Source organism: Artibeus jamaicensis, unplaced genomic scaffold, assembly GCF_021234435.1.
Source record: "Artibeus jamaicensis isolate MK-2021 breed Jamaican fruit bat unplaced genomic scaffold, CSHL_Jam_final scaffold_369, whole genome shotgun sequence".
NCBI classification, from domain to species: domain Eukaryota; kingdom Metazoa; phylum Chordata; class Mammalia; order Chiroptera; family Phyllostomidae; genus Artibeus; species Artibeus jamaicensis.
Genome location: NW_026522042.1, coordinates 34,035,660 through 34,050,683, shown reverse-complemented (window position 1 = coordinate 34,050,683; position 15,024 = coordinate 34,035,660). Strand labels below are relative to the sequence as shown.

The window sequence follows — 15,024 nt, the reverse complement described above, 5'->3', positions numbered from 1 at the left end:
AGACATACAGGGTAACCAAGAGCCATTCGTGGCTACCCACAGCCACTCAAGATCAAACAGGATCATCCAGGCTCACCCAAGGTCATCTAGAGCCACTCTGGGTCACCCTGGGCAATCATACTCAGAGTTACTCAGCAGCACCAGGCCATGCAAAACCATCAGAACCACCCACTGTCATCCACGGCCATCCATGGCCACCCTGGGTCATCTAGGGATACTCAGAGATACAAAAATCACCAAATGTCAACACATGCTATTCCAAACCATTCAGGGTCACCCAGAAACATTCAGGGCCATCCATGACTATAGGGTCATCAAAGGCCATTGAGGGTCACCCAGGAATGCTCAGTGATTCCCAGAGCCATCCAGGGACACCTAGAGCCATCCACAGTGACTGATAGTCACTAAGGTCCTCCATAGCTATCACAGCTACCCAGGCTCATCTAGGACCACCAAGGACATCCAAGACCATCCAGGCCCACTATGGCTAATTCAGGGCCACCCAGAAACAACCAGAGTCATTTGTGGTTACCCATAGCTACTCAAGACTACTCAGGGCAAACAGAGTCATCAAGGTTCATTCATAGCTACCTAGGGCTACCCAAGTTTACCCAGGACCATGCATGACAATCTAGGGTCTGCCAGGGGCATACATGACTATCCAGAGTCTCCTAGGGCCACCTGAGTCTTTTAGAGCATCCTTTCCAGGATCACGAAATCTGGAATTTGGGATTGGTTATGAGGCACAAGAGAATGGTGAGCAGCTTTTAGAGTTGTGTCATCCTGACTGGTGGGCAGACGGGCCTGGTGGTTAGAAGGCTTCCTCCTGTTGGTTGGGGAAGCCATGTGCTCAGAAAGCCACATTGTCATGAAGCACATCACAGGAGGTTTTTCCTGGCAGTGGGCTGCTGTGAAATTCATTTAAGATTAAAACGTTGCATACCAAATCCTCAGCTTGAAATTTGGGGAACTCAAAGGAGCTTTGCTCGAACACTAGAGCAGATCAAGATCCAGTATCCGAAGGAAGAGCTGACTTTGCTTTTGGTATTGCACCCACCGCTGTGTGGGTAGCTCTTCATCTGGGCAGGCGGGTTTCTCAACCTTCACAACAGAGTGAGAAGGTCACCAGAGGAGCACGTGGGCTTGCCCCGTCAGTGACACAGCACCCCAGCACTGGAGCTCGGCCTCACCTGAGAGCACCATTGTCTCTTGGGTTGCTGTCCAGGTGCCAAAAGTGCTGGAGTGATGGAAACAATTCCCTGGGAAGGTGGTTGCTGGTGTCAGCTATTTGCTCAGTCACCACAGGTTCTGTCTTCCAGGACAGCAGAGCCTTAGAGAGCCACAGGCCCGGGGCACTGAAGCGTAGCCTCTCACCACCCCGACTTTCACCAAGTTCCTCTTCAGGGTCACTTAAGACCCGGCCACACAAAATCCACATTTTGTTGATTGTTGTTCATTACATCATCACATCATCTGAATGAAGCCACAATGGATACACTTTTTTTTTTTTTTTATCATTTCTTGCCACGAGAAACTGTCTCTGCTAAGGAGGTGGCAGGTTCAGTTCCCTCTCATACCTCCAATGAAAATGTGTTCCTCCACTGTCTGACTCCCAGGAAGCTCAGGGCTAAGTGTGAATTTCAATCACAGTTCTTTCTGTCAATTTTCTTAAATTTCTCTTTTTCTTAATATTTTTATATTAACCCTGAGTGCATTCTGTTTTATTTCAAGCTACCTTAAATTTTTTTCCAGAAAGAGGAAGAGTTTGCTACATCACACTAAAATATTACTGACCACAAAATATCATAAACCGTTTTATATTCAATAGGTTGGCAGGGTTTCTAGAGCATATGTAAAATGAGGGTGTCTTTAGCAATTAGCCAAACAACCTCTCTCCTTAGGTCTTGAGAGAGCATGACAGTTACCCTTCTCTACCATCTGCCAAAGCCAGCTCACTCCAAAGTATCCACAAAAGCTGGCTTCGATGAGAGTGTCATAAACAAATACTAATTCCAAGAAGAGCAGCTGGAGAAAAGCCTCCCTGGTAGAGCAGCTTTCCACTTCTTGAGACTTACTAGCAGGATTTTTGTTTTGCAGTCAACTAGAGAGAATTCCTCCTCTGTCAATTTGGGTGTCTTTATTATCTACTTGGTGTGTGTGCATGTGCGCTCATATGACAGAGAGGGGGACAGAGAGGAAGTGGGGAGAGTAGGGTAGTTCTGAGACTCCTCCCTCCAGGATGCTGGGATGACACATTTGTGTGCTGAGGGTCACCTGCAGCCTCTCCAGCTGCATGCCCACCCTGAGGGACTCTGGACAGATAATACAGGGGACTGAGGATGAGGCACAGCTGCCTAAGCAGCTCATCCTGTCTGTGGACTTACCATCTGACTTCCTTGGGTGCAGCTCTGTGCCGATCACGTGCAGGGAGCAGCTCCCAGGTAAGGGAGGGAAGGCGGGGGGAGCAGGCTGTCCGAGAGCTCAGCTCCAGACACAAATGAAAGCTTTCACTGGGCCTGGATGTGCTGACGGTCCTCTGAAAGACTAGATAACCTTTTAGCTCTGTAATGATTATTTGGGGCATTTCAACTGATGTTATTTACCATGTGTTACTCATATGTAATGAATGACACATGAAAATACAGGCAATTTTGTTAATTGATTTTTTTAAAGACAAAGGAAAAAGAAGGCATGCATGTCAAGGTATCCAGGAAAGCATCATTTGCCTCACCTAATTTAAGGAGAGATGACCACCTCCTATCAAATGGGGACCATATAGATAAGATAGAGCCTGGACAAAGAGAAAAGCATCTGTTGGGGGTCACAGCTAGGTTGGCATTAAACAGTTCAAGGGTCTCTTCTGTAAGCAGGAAAGTCTAGTGTTCTTGTGCTGATTCATTTATATCCTTGACGAGCACAGCCCTGTGTTAGCCACACAGATTCCCAGCTCAATAGCTGACCTTCTGTGGTTTGGGATTCCCTCGACCCCAGGTTATGAGGTGAGTGACCAGGCTCCCACTAAGGTTCTGCCTGTGGGGTCACACAGCGCTTCTTGCTGTGCACTTGGCCCAAACTCAGCCTTCCACATGGAAAAGTTTCCAAAACTGGACAAAAGCTGATGTGAGCTGCCAGAACGTGACTATGAGGCTGGGACTCGGAGTCAGTTACGGAGGTGTGTGACATCTGCTACTTCTCCACCAGGTTCTGGTATTGATGACATGTGGCAATATCTGTGGTCTGAGCTTCTGTAGAATGGGGTGCCAACAGTCATATTTCCTGTACTGGCTCCAGTTCATTAGTATTAAGTAGCATTGAAATCCTTAGAAAGCATTTGACATGTTATAAGCTGCAGCATAATGACTCACTTTGGCAGCTTTGCTGTAGAAAACTGTGTGGCAGGAAACAGCTGGAAATCAGTGTCCACCTGCTGGTCTCCAGCCCCGTGGGGCCACCATCCACTTCCTCTTCTGCAGTCCCTCACCCTGCCGTGGGGTGCTCAGGAGGGTGCTCAGGAAAGAGGCCGGTTTACTTTGATTCGGGGTTAGACTCCCTGGTGGGAGGTGGGGGCACAGAGTCATGCCACGTAAAAAAACTTCTGGCAGACATACTTTGGACTGGAAAGACGTGCCTCTTGGAAATCCAGAGATGCAAACGTACATTACCACAGGCCGCACCACAGCTGGAGCCATCCTTCCTCAATGCTTCCCCAGATTGTTACTTGAGGATAGATGCGCTTAATTTCCGACTTGGTGCTTTAATGTTCTGTAAATACTGACCACAGCGAAAGCTTATTGCAGTGCATGACCACATGACATGCTAGCGGCTGCCCAGCAGAGCCTGGGAGAACACGATTAACTCGTTTGTGTCTTGTCTGTTAGCTTGGGTTTACTGCCCTCGATGGCACCAACGTTGTGCCAGTACACAGATGCCGAAATGTCCAGGTCAGTACCTGCACCTGTCCTGTCACTAACAGGTGCCTGGTATCTTTGGTACCTGCATATTTCTCCACTGGGGAATTAATGATGGAGCCAGGGGCGAGTCTCAGGCAGTTCCTCTGAGCTTTGACTTCTGTGTGCAAATTGCACAAAGGAACACTGCGCGCCTGGTGCCTGAACCCAGAGGTGTCTGAGTCTTGCTCTGTAGTTCTACTTTAGGGTGGCTCTATGAATTATTTAGCCTCAGAAGAAATTGCTAACATCTCCAGATTCACCCAGCAGACCATTAGGCAGGAATAACACACAGTGCGTGTAGGAGGTGCCACAGCCAGGCCGTCTCAGCATTTCTGCTGCGACTGTAACTTCCATGGAGACCACCGACCCCAGCAGCCGTGCGAGGGCCTCACCCCCGAGGCTGGATCAGCTTCTGTCTGAGCACACCCCCCTGCCCCCCACACAACAGCCTTGGAGACACCCTGAGGCTTCTGCTCTCCTCAAACACCAACTTGTCAAGAACTTCTGAGAGAATCCAGAGCCTGAGCTTTAAAGAGCCATTTTCTTAATGAAACCAGCTGTTTGAACCACGCACCTTCTGTGGTCTTGTTGAGAAAATAACCCTGAATCCTCCTGACCCATCGCCTCTTACTGGTTCAATGGGGGTCAGACAAGTCTGGGATTGAATCCCACACTGTCCCTAACAAGCTGACAAGGGCCAGTGACTCAAGCCCTCCATTTCAGTGCCTGCTTCCCCAAGATGGAAACAAGACAGTGTGTTCCCCCCTTGGGGCTCTCAGGAGGATTCAGCTGGGTGACCTTGGGGAGATTGGTCACCTGCGCTCACCACGAGGTGTGTTTGCTTCACGGTGTTGTGGCATCTCGGAGGCAGCCTAGAAGGCCAAAAGTAACTAGACAGTTAGGTAGACTATAGATAATAGGTAGTTCTGATAGATAGATAGATAGATAGATAGATAGATAGATAGATAAGTAAATGATAGATATAGATAGGTAGGTAGATTGTTGAACTGCTAAATTAGTAAAGTCAAGTAGGTTGAGGCATGAGGAAACAATTCTGTTCTTGTTTTAAGTAGCCTGGGAACTTAAACCTTTGAAGTTTCTCATCTCAAATCAATGCCCAGACATCAAACCTCCTAATAACTCTGACTGCCCCCTGAAGGACTGGGGGAAGGTGTCCAGACCACCTGTCATCCAGTATCCAGACCACTGGTCATCTAGTGGGTTGCCATCCTGGACCAATCTAGAAGCTAAGAATGCAGGACTGATTCTTCTCCAGTATAACTTTCTATAACAACCCTCAACTTTTCTTCCTTCTTTGGAACACTCTGGGTATTGCCTAGTTGTGTTTCTAATATGTAAACCTTAAGACCCTTGAATAAATCTTTATTGTTTATTTCTAGCCAGAGCCTCCTGATTTTATTTCTGCTCAGTTGACATTTAATAGATGATAGATATACATACATGATAAATAAGTAGGTGGGTAGGTAGATGATAGATGGTTGATAGATGACGGTTGATAGATAGATAGATGATATGCACATGACAGATAGGTAGATGATGGCTAGATAGATTGATGGATAGATATGTAGATGATAGACAAATAGATGATAGGTACCTGACCAATGGATAGAGGTTTTGTCTTTTTTATCATTTTAACACTGGACAAAATAACACCACTAATGAATTTAATTACAGGTGGCTTCATCTGGAAGGAAGGAAATACACTCTCAAATCTTGGTCATCACAGATCTTTAGAGTAGGACCAAAATTGGAATGGTGTGTTCATGTGTGAAGACACCTAGCAGAGCAGGATGGAGTGCACCCGACTCGGGCGGGCTTGCTTCAACAGCTCTGGAGCCGCAGCCTTGGTCTGTGCCACGCGAGGTGTGAGGAGGTGTCCCTACTGTTACCTTTGAGTATGGGACAGATCTTCCAGACACCAGCAGCGCCCTCCCTGTTGAACTGCCCAAGGGCCAGCTCCATGTAGAAAAGTGGCATCCCCGCAATGACCATGAAGAGCAGGTAGGGGACCAGGAAGGCACCTGTGGGGCATGACAACATGATCACTGAGGGCCTCAAAGGCTCACCTACCTCCCTTGACCACATGCGTTTTGGCTCGGACCCCAATCCCTGCCCTTGTTTCTCCTGAAGCTCCCTGCCTGGCCCCTGTCCACAGGCTGGAAGCCTCAGGCTGGGTTGGGTGGGTCTCCTCCCTCCATGCCTAGCCCCACCGTCATCAGTGCTCCGAACCCTTCTAAAGCTTTCGAAGCAAGCCCATCCCTACTGAACTGCCAATGTTCCAGCCCCAGGTTATGGGGTCAGCCCCCGAGAGGACAGCAGACACAACCCAGCATGCACTGCGGCTCCTTCCCTGCCTGTGCCTCCCCGTGCTCCTGTATGGAATGTCTGTCTCTCTTGAGTTGCGATTCTTGTGGGATCTACGGGCCACCTCTGACCTTGTGTGGGTTCTGTCATCAATTCCAGATTCCAGCATTTGAAACCTGCCTGGATCGGGGGCTGTGGTCCCTCCAGGGAAGTGCCTTGCTCCTCTTGTAACTGCACCCTGTCCCGAGCACAAAGTTCAGGACCCCAGGGCTCTGCTTGCTAAAGTTCTGCCTTGAATGAGAGGGAGCTTCACCGTGGCTCTCTTCCTGGAATGAGGAGGGAGGCAGGGAGGCCCCGGGATCGTCTGTCCTACTGCCCACGGAGGCCTCAGTCTTCTCCCCTAGATCTGGGCAGAGTGACGCCAACCTACCCACAGGCATGCTGGGAGGCCTCCTCAGGACTGTCTTCCCACACCCGCCTTTTGTATGTTGTGGTGTGGCCAGCGATTCTGGGATGCTGTCAGGGAGATGGAGGCACCGGGAGGGTGGGCGTGAGCACCAACTTACCTGGATTCTCAACTCTAATTTTTGAGGTGATTTCCCCCTTTATCTCACTTAAGTTCTCTGCCTGAGTCCTGAGATAGTCGTGGTTTCAGGACTGGCTGAGTGCAGGGAATAGTAGGAGCAGGGGGTAGGAGAACGACACCTTTACAGGGCATCTTCGATCAAGGGACCCCCTTTGTAAAGACTGTTTTTAGTCAGCCGAAGCTACCCTTCTGTGTGGGTCTTTTCTTTCCAAAGTGAAAAACACCTTTGGAAACAGAAGACAGAGCCATGGCGCCTCCAACTGCTAACTTCTGCTCCCTGCTCTCCTGTGACGTCCTGGCCCAGGGTGAGAGTGGTCCGAACTCTCCCTCCATGGTTCTGTGACACACACATGGGGAACCTGTGCCCGGCTAGTGCTGAGTTACAAAGCCATGCCATGTTGCCGGAGAATGCCCATTTCTCAAAAGCCTGCCTCCATCGCCCTGCCTCTAGCCCAGCAGAGGGAGGGCATGCGGGGACTCACCCCCGCCGTTTTTGTAGCACAGGTAAGGAAATCGCCAGACATTGGCCAGGTCTACGGCGAAGCCAATCACCGAGAGAAGGAAGTCTATCTTCTTGCTCCATGTCTCCCGTTCCTGGGTCTCCACGGGGGTCTGTGGGGAGCTGACGAGGGTGGAGTTCGTGAGCTGCACCCCATTCTGCTCCTTGACCAAAACAAGTTCCACTGCCTTTGGGCATGTGGCATTGGGCTCCTTAGCCGGGGCCACCACGGAAGGCATCAGTCCCACTGGGCATTTGCTTCTACTCATGGGCAGACTGGATGGAATCTAGGATCCTGCACTTCTTCCCTCTTGGTCTTCAGCCAGCATGAAAAATAAACATACACAGGAATGCAGTGAGTTAGTAGCCAGAACTACAGATGCACCCAGTGGCAAGAGCAAAGATCCAAGGCATTTATAATCCTTTCTTTGGGGCCAAACAAATCCATTCCAAACAGCTGAGATGGCGTGGCAGGACTGAGGGCGGCGTAAGAGTTATTTTTCCCAAAGGCTACGGCACACTGTGGAAGCCCCAGACAGACATCTGCTTTGCCCCCTGCCCCTGGCTCTCCTCTCTAGTCCAATGAAAGTGCAGTGATGGTGTGTAATCTCTAATTTTGCTTTTAACAATAATGCAAACGGTTACTGCTGCCATACCCCACACAGAAGGGAGTAATTTACTGTCTTCAAATAGCACCCGACAATAAGTCTTTACAAGAGTGCGCACCTATTCATTCCACTATCAACAAAGTCAGCCACAGCAATGAAAAGTTTACAAAACAATGATAATGGTTTCTTCAAGAAACGTATACATGATCCGCATACAGCCATGGCCCCGTGGCTCACCAGCGTCACCTGGCAGAGTGGGCACAGGTGAGAGCATTGTGTCAGGATTCACCAGAGGGACCACCAGCTCCTATACTTCACACCGGTGCCAGGGAGCTCATTTCCAGATCACTGCCATAAACCCTGGGCAGTGTCCTCAGGGGGAACAGAAGAAATTCCACAGTAAAGGCCATGAGCAAGCCGGGCCCTCGGGTCCAAGAGCAGTTTCAAATTTGACTTTCGGCATTTGACGCCCCCCCCCCCCCCCACATTCACACGCGGCTCACACACGGGCTTGTGCACAGGTGCTCATGCATACATGCTCACGCACACACACCCATAGAGGTTGAAGAAGAAGCATAACAGGATGGCAGCTTAGTGGGCAAATTTTGCACTGTGTCCAAGTTTGAATGAAAACTCACAACTTAAGTTATTTTATGTACCAACTCTGGGTGGCTCCTTCACCTCTGCTGACCCAACTGCACCTTCCTGAGAGGTATGAAAAACAAGCCGAGGGGCTGCGTGCTCCGAGGAGCAGGTGAACCGGCCAGCCGCGGGGTGCCTCCAGACGGGGTGGAGATGCAGAGGCAGCAAATTCCAGCTTTTTTGTTCTAACCAGGGCCCTTGCAGCCCCCTCTGGCCACCTGCGGGGAAGCCCATGCCCAGCATTTGGGGTGAGCTGACACACTCCTGAAGCAGTGGCCTCAGAGGCCAGGTTTGGATAAAGAAAGCAAATTGCGGTCTCTTAGAAAAACACAGCCGGCCCATCAGCAGCGGTTCGCTCCTCTGGCCCGTTTGTCCCGGAAGCACAGAGTCCGCAACTCCATGCGCCCGCTCTCAGCCGTGGAGTCAGAGAAGAAACCCTGCTCCAGGGACCATTTGCGGAGAAAGCCACCTGGATCGGATGGGGGTGGGGGGCGTCTCTGCCCACGTCCCCTTCATCTAGCATCGCGTCTGGTCCAACACGCAGAATCAGTCACCACAGCTGTGCTCCCCAGTGCTGGCGCCGCAGGGAAGCCACCCCTTCGCGGGACCCCTGGAGCCGAGCGCGGCCGTAGGACGGGCGCTCCTCCAGCGGGGCCCGGACTAGGGGCCAGGGGGGCGCGCATCAACCCTGTATCCCCCATGGTGCACACATCTCTCAGCCACCGATCGCCTTAAGGTCTCCAATGACACTGTCTGTCGGGGAGCGCTGTGCATCCCGGGCTGTGAATGACTTTTGGAGACCTTGTCGTCCGAGGGACGCGATACCTCCTCACGGCTCCCGTCCCAGCTCTGTGCCCCTCGGCTGCAGCCTTCGGGCTCCACGGCGCGAACGGCAAGCCCCGAAAATACGCGGGACGCCTGACTGTGCAGGAAGTTGCCCACGGAATGCACCGGCCTCCTTACCTGCCTTCCCCAGCCTCAGCTCCGCTCTGGGGTCCTACGCCTAGCGTCCTGGAAAGCTCCGGCTCCGTCCCGCTGCAGTGGGCGGTCTCGGCCTCCTGGCTCTTATCACGTCGCCTGGCCCGCCCCGCCCCGGCGCCGTCGGGGGCTCAAGCCTGTCTTGCTCCGCTTCCGCGCCGCCCTAGGGGGGCGGGGGAATGAGGCCCGCCGCGCCCTGCACCCGCCACCCGGGACCCAGACAGAGGGCAGAAGCCGGTGGCCAGGGCCGGTAGAACCCTCTGCCCCAGGTCTTGCGCGACCGGGAGCCTCCGATGCTCAAGAGCGGGAACACTTGTGCGTCCGAGGCGTGGCATAATCGGGATGAGCTGTTTTCCTGCGGGACCAGTCTAGGTCTCCCTCTCACACTCGCCTGCATCCCCCTGGAGCTGCCCTGCGCACCGACTTCTGCTTGCGGGGCTCCCTGCCTCCCACCAACTGCCGCCCACCCAATCGCCGCGTAGGAGAGGCACTCGCAGGCGGGAGGGAGCAGGGAACCCACCGGGCTGAGCCTGGCCAAGATTGTGTCCTGCCTCTTCCGCCCCCACCCCCGCAGCTGCTTCGAGACCCATGCCCTGACGTTACACTGACCCTTCTCTCCAACCGCCCAGCTCCACTAACTCCTCCAAGTGCGTCTGTCCCTCTACAGGTCAAGTGCCCTGGGGACCTCTCCCACTGAGTCCCGTGCAGGTGGTGTCCAGTCTGTGTCCCCAGGCCCGCTGTGGCGACCTCTGTCCTGCACTGACCCCTGACAGGGGAGTGGGGGCTGAGCACCTGGGCCTCCTGGCTGGAGGTACAGAATAGAACAGTCATTTGGTCTGGCTGGGGAAATGCGGGTGCTTCTGTGGCCCGCACTCTCCTGGACCTCCAGTGAGCAGGGGGCCGTCTTGGCTGTTGGCCCACAGGCAATGCCTCAACTGGCACCAAGGAGCTCAAATTAAGCTCCCCTCCCAAACCGATCTCCCCAGATGGCCAGACGGTCAGTACTGGCTCTGCCTCTGGGGACCAAATAGAATCAGAATCTTCTTGGCAAGATTGCACATCCTGGTGTGGAGGAATGGAGACCTCGGGCCACCAAGCAAGGTCCATGTCCCTGGGGTGCGGAATGGCTGCAGGGTGAGCCATGGCTTCTGGCATGGCTCTGGGTGGGTGACCCAAGTCCCTGGGATTAACCATCCTGGCATGTGGCCTTCAATTTTCCCACTGTGCACTTGCTGTAGGGGACGTCCACACGAGTCCTAGGCTCTCCATCCTGTCTGGACTGCATGCAAGTTGCTGCTCAGAAGTGTCATGGAAGCAGTGTCCTTTTGTCACACCCTGTCACATTCTCAGTAGCATTTCCCCTACTTGCTCCTGCTTCCACCTGGAGATCAGCGTCACTACCTTAGCCACAGCTTCCTGACCACCTGGCTGGTGCCCAAACCAGGGCTGGTACCCAGCTGTGGTGCCAAGAAACTGCCCTGCCAGGCTGATTAGAATAAAGCAGTAAGAGCCCAGGACTTGGTGTATCAGTCTGCTCCAGCTGCTAAAACAAAAGTGCCACTGACAGGGGAACAGAATCAACAGACATTTCTTTGTCACAGTTCTGGGGACTGGAAGTCTAAATTAAGGCAGGGGCATGTTCTCTTTCTGGTGAGGACCCACTTCCTGGCTCCCAGACATCTTCTCCCTGCTGTGACCTCCCATGGCGGAGGCTGGTGGGTGGTGGGGCTCTCTGGGGCTTCTTTTAACGAGGACACCAGTTTCATCACTGCAGGTTCCGCCTTCATGACCCAACCGCTTCCCAAAGGCTCCTCTCCCAGCACCATTGTGCTGGGTGTTAGGGTTCAACACGTGGACTTGGGGAAGTCAGTGCAGTCCATGGCACTCTGGGAGGTGACAGGGATTTTGGGAGATGGTGATGTGCCACCTGGACTGTACAGGCCAGTGACCATCAATCACCCCGGCTGTCTCTCCTCACACGTGCTCAACAGCACAGGTTTCTGGAAACAGGAGAAATCGGTGGTGGGGCTCCACCCCTGCCATACCCTTCACTTGGAACCACAGGAATGAAGACAAATGACAAACCACCTGGGGAGCAGGTGCTCTTAGAGCAGAACAAGCTGGGACCAGGGCTGCAGCCTAGCACGTGGGTGACGGAGAGAATTTGGAGCTGCAGATCCAGTGTGTCATCGTCCTCTGGGCCTGCACAGTTAGAGGGTAGAACTGGTGTGGCTAAGAGCTGATTAAACAGTGACCTTCAAATGCTTGGAACTTTGCTCAAAGTTCATTATCTGCGCGGCCGCTGCTGTTCACACACAGCAACAGATGGATGCAGGCGGAGCAGGAGCGTTGTCCTGTCCATCCACCGGGCAGTCTCTCACCGTCTTCTGTGGGCCAGCTATAGCCGCAGAGTACGTGGGAGGGACTGTGAGAGGGGCCTTGGGATTTTAAGATGACCAGTTTGCTTGGCCCACATGACCAAGTGCCAGGGAGGGGCTGCAGAAATGCAGAGCAGTTCCCTCTCGGTTCTGTGGCCGGAAGTCCGAGATCACGGTGTGGGCAGGGCTGGTTACTTCCAAGGCCACAAGGCGGAGTCTGCGCCAGGCCTCTCCCACTTGTGACATGTGCCAGAGGTCCTCGGTGGTCCTTGGCCTGTGGAAGAATCACCTGTCTGCCTTCATGTTCACATGGTGTTCTACGTGGTGTGTGTCTTCAAGTGCCCCTAGTCCTGCTGGGTCCGGGCCCACCCTGGTGCCCTCATTTCAACTTCATCACCTCTGTAAAGATTTCTAAATAAGGTCACATTGGAGGGCCTGGGCTTAAGATTTCAACATATGAATTCGTGGGGCACAAGGCAACCCATTCCAGAGTGGGACATTAACAGGCTTGTTCCGGAGGGAGCAAAGCAGAACATGGCAGTGCCATGTTCTCTGCTGCTTAGCAGTCCCTCATCAGGGGGGACTGAGCAAGAGGACCTCTGTGAGGGACAGCCACCAGCAAACCAGGCATACCTGCCGGTGCTCCTCTGTGAGAGAGAGGTCAATCGCTGTCCTCAAGCCACAGGCTCCTTGGGGCCCAGCACCCCATCCCTGTGCATCTTAGGCTGGGCTCTTCAACACGGCACTCCCTACAGCATGGCAGCCGGAGGCTGGGAGCTGTATTTCCCCAATGTCCTGGCCAGCAGGGCTCAGGTCAGGGTGTGCCAGGCCTGGCCACACCTGCGGAGTCTGAGGGGGAAGAGGCCCAGGCAGCAGGGGTGGGTTCCCTGCAGCTCCTCAACACTGGATACTGCCACCCCTCCCAACCATCCAGCAATGTTTAACCTGATTCTCTGTGTGAGACCCCTGTTTATCATTCGTGTGGTGGCTGGTGTTCCTGAGTCAGCTTGGCTGCTGTTAACAGAATGTCCTTGGCTGAGCAGCTCAAACAGCAGCCCTTTATTTCTCTCAGTCTGGAGGCTGGAAGTCCATGATCAGGGTGCTGTCATGGTGGGACTCTGGTGAGGACCTTTGGGCTGTGTCCTCATGTGGGGGGAGGAGAAAAGTGGGGGGTGCGGGGGAGGAGAAGGAGCCAGCCCACACTCTGATCTCTCCTTGTAAGGGCACTGATCCCATCATGGTCCCCCTGTCTCATGGCCCCATTTAAACAGAGTCACCTCCCCAAACCACACCTCCTAATACATGTGCCCCCTGCACCAGCTGCAGAGTTGGGGCTTCGACATGGGAAGTTGGAGGAAGCACACTCAGTGCAGAGCAGTCCCAGAGAGTAATGTTTCTTCTTTGAAATCATTTTTTATTGTTATTCTATTACAGTTGTCCCAGTTTTTCCCCCTTTGCCCTCCTCCACCCAGTCCTACCCCAACTCCCACAGTCAACCCCCGCCCGGCTGTCCATGTCCATGGGTCATTCATACGTGTTCCTTGAGTAGTCCCTTCTTCTTCCTTCCTCCATTATCCCCTTCCCCCTCCCCTCTGGTCACTGTCAGTCTATGTTTCCATGCCTGTGGTTCTAGCTTGTTCATTAGATTATTTCGTTCATTAGATTCCTCTTATAGATGAGATCATATAGTATTTGTCTTTCACCAACTGGCTTACTCACTTAGCATAATATTCTCCAGTTCCATCCATGCTGCCTCAAAAGGTGGAAGTTCTTTCTGTCTGCTGCATAGTATTCCATCATGTAAATGTAGCACAGTTTTTTGATCCACTCATGCACTGATGGGCACTCAGGCTGTTTCCAGCACTTGGCTATTGTATATAGTGCCGCTGTGAACATGGTGCAGCCACTCTAGAAAACAGTATGGAATTTCCTCAAAAAACTAAAGATGGAACTGCCTTTCAACCCAGTGATTCCACTACTGGGACTGTACCCTAAGAGTCCTGAAACGCCAATTCCAAAGAACCCATGCACCCGAGTGTTCATAGCAGTGTGATGTTTCTATCCTTCAAACAGAGCTGTAGTGTCCTAGGGTTTCATTCCCTTGCTTGGAAATTTTTGGTTTTCCTTTGAGTTAATGTTGCCTATTTTCCCACTGGTTAATTTCCCAGGGTCCACACTCTCCAACAGAGGTACACATTTCCCCCAGATGTACTGCAACCCGGGTGGCACTCTGTTCGCTTTTATTGTTGTTATTTGAGCCTCTGCCCCCTCTCTCCAACTAGAGCGGATCACCCTCCGGTCTTGCTGCCCAGATGGTGTCCTTGTGTCTCCCATCACTGCACCTCGGGGAGTCACTCGTCACTCAAACGCTCTCCTTTGTCACGGTGGTTTCTGTGGTCCCTGTGGGCTGCGTTATATTCTGTCGCCTTGGCAGCACCACCACTCTCTTCTCAGGTCTCTGCACCATGAGGGAGGGGCCCGGGGTTCTGTCTCCTAGAACCCCTTTCCTGTGTGGTTCTCCATTAGGGTTTGTACAGGATGGACAGTCACTTACGATTAGGAAGGTAGAAGAGGAGGGGAAGCCATTACTCTCCTGAGGTTGCCAGTCAGGTGTGTCGGTGACTGAAGTTTCTAGTGGCCTCTGGTGAACTCTTCAGACCCACCTGCTTTGCCTGAGGTGCTGGCTGGGCTGCCCTCAGCTCCTGAGGTAAATCAGCACAAACCCTGGTCTATGCTGCTGCCGATGCGGCCAACACCGCCCCCCTCCCCCCACACACACTTGTTTGGAAAGACCAGAAGATCCAGTTTCCTTTCACGTGACAGGGACAGCAGCACACCTTTGCCATCATCTAACCCGCTGCCATTTCTGCTCACAGAGACCTTTATCAGGCTGCCGTTCCCCAGCAGATCGCATTGGTCCACTACATTGACATCATGCTGAACCGAGCTGGCGAGCTAGAAATAAAAAATGTCATTGGTAAGACATGTGCTTGCTCAAGATTGAAAATAGGAAAGATAAAAATTCCAAGGCTTGCCACCATGGTGAGGTTTTGAGGGG

General features: G+C 52.6%; 1 protein-coding gene across 2 annotated transcripts in view; it reads right to left on the bottom strand.

The window, feature by feature from the left end:
- Positions 1 to 9,642, bottom strand: part of SLC6A3 (solute carrier family 6 member 3) — a 37,479-nt gene extending 27,837 nt beyond the window's left edge. For both annotated transcript variants that reach the window (XM_053657339.1, XM_037137301.2), the window contains exons 1-3: positions 9,574 to 9,642; positions 7,344 to 7,676; positions 5,861 to 5,992 (exon numbers count right to left, since the gene is read on the bottom strand). In XM_053657339.1, the coding sequence (XP_053513314.1) occupies positions 5,861 to 5,992; positions 7,344 to 7,629 (418 nt within the window). In that variant the 5' untranslated portion in view covers positions 7,630 to 7,676; positions 9,574 to 9,642. The remainder of the gene's footprint in view (positions 1 to 5,860; positions 5,993 to 7,343; positions 7,677 to 9,573) is intronic.
- Positions 9,643 to 15,024: the final 5,382 nt, after the last annotated feature.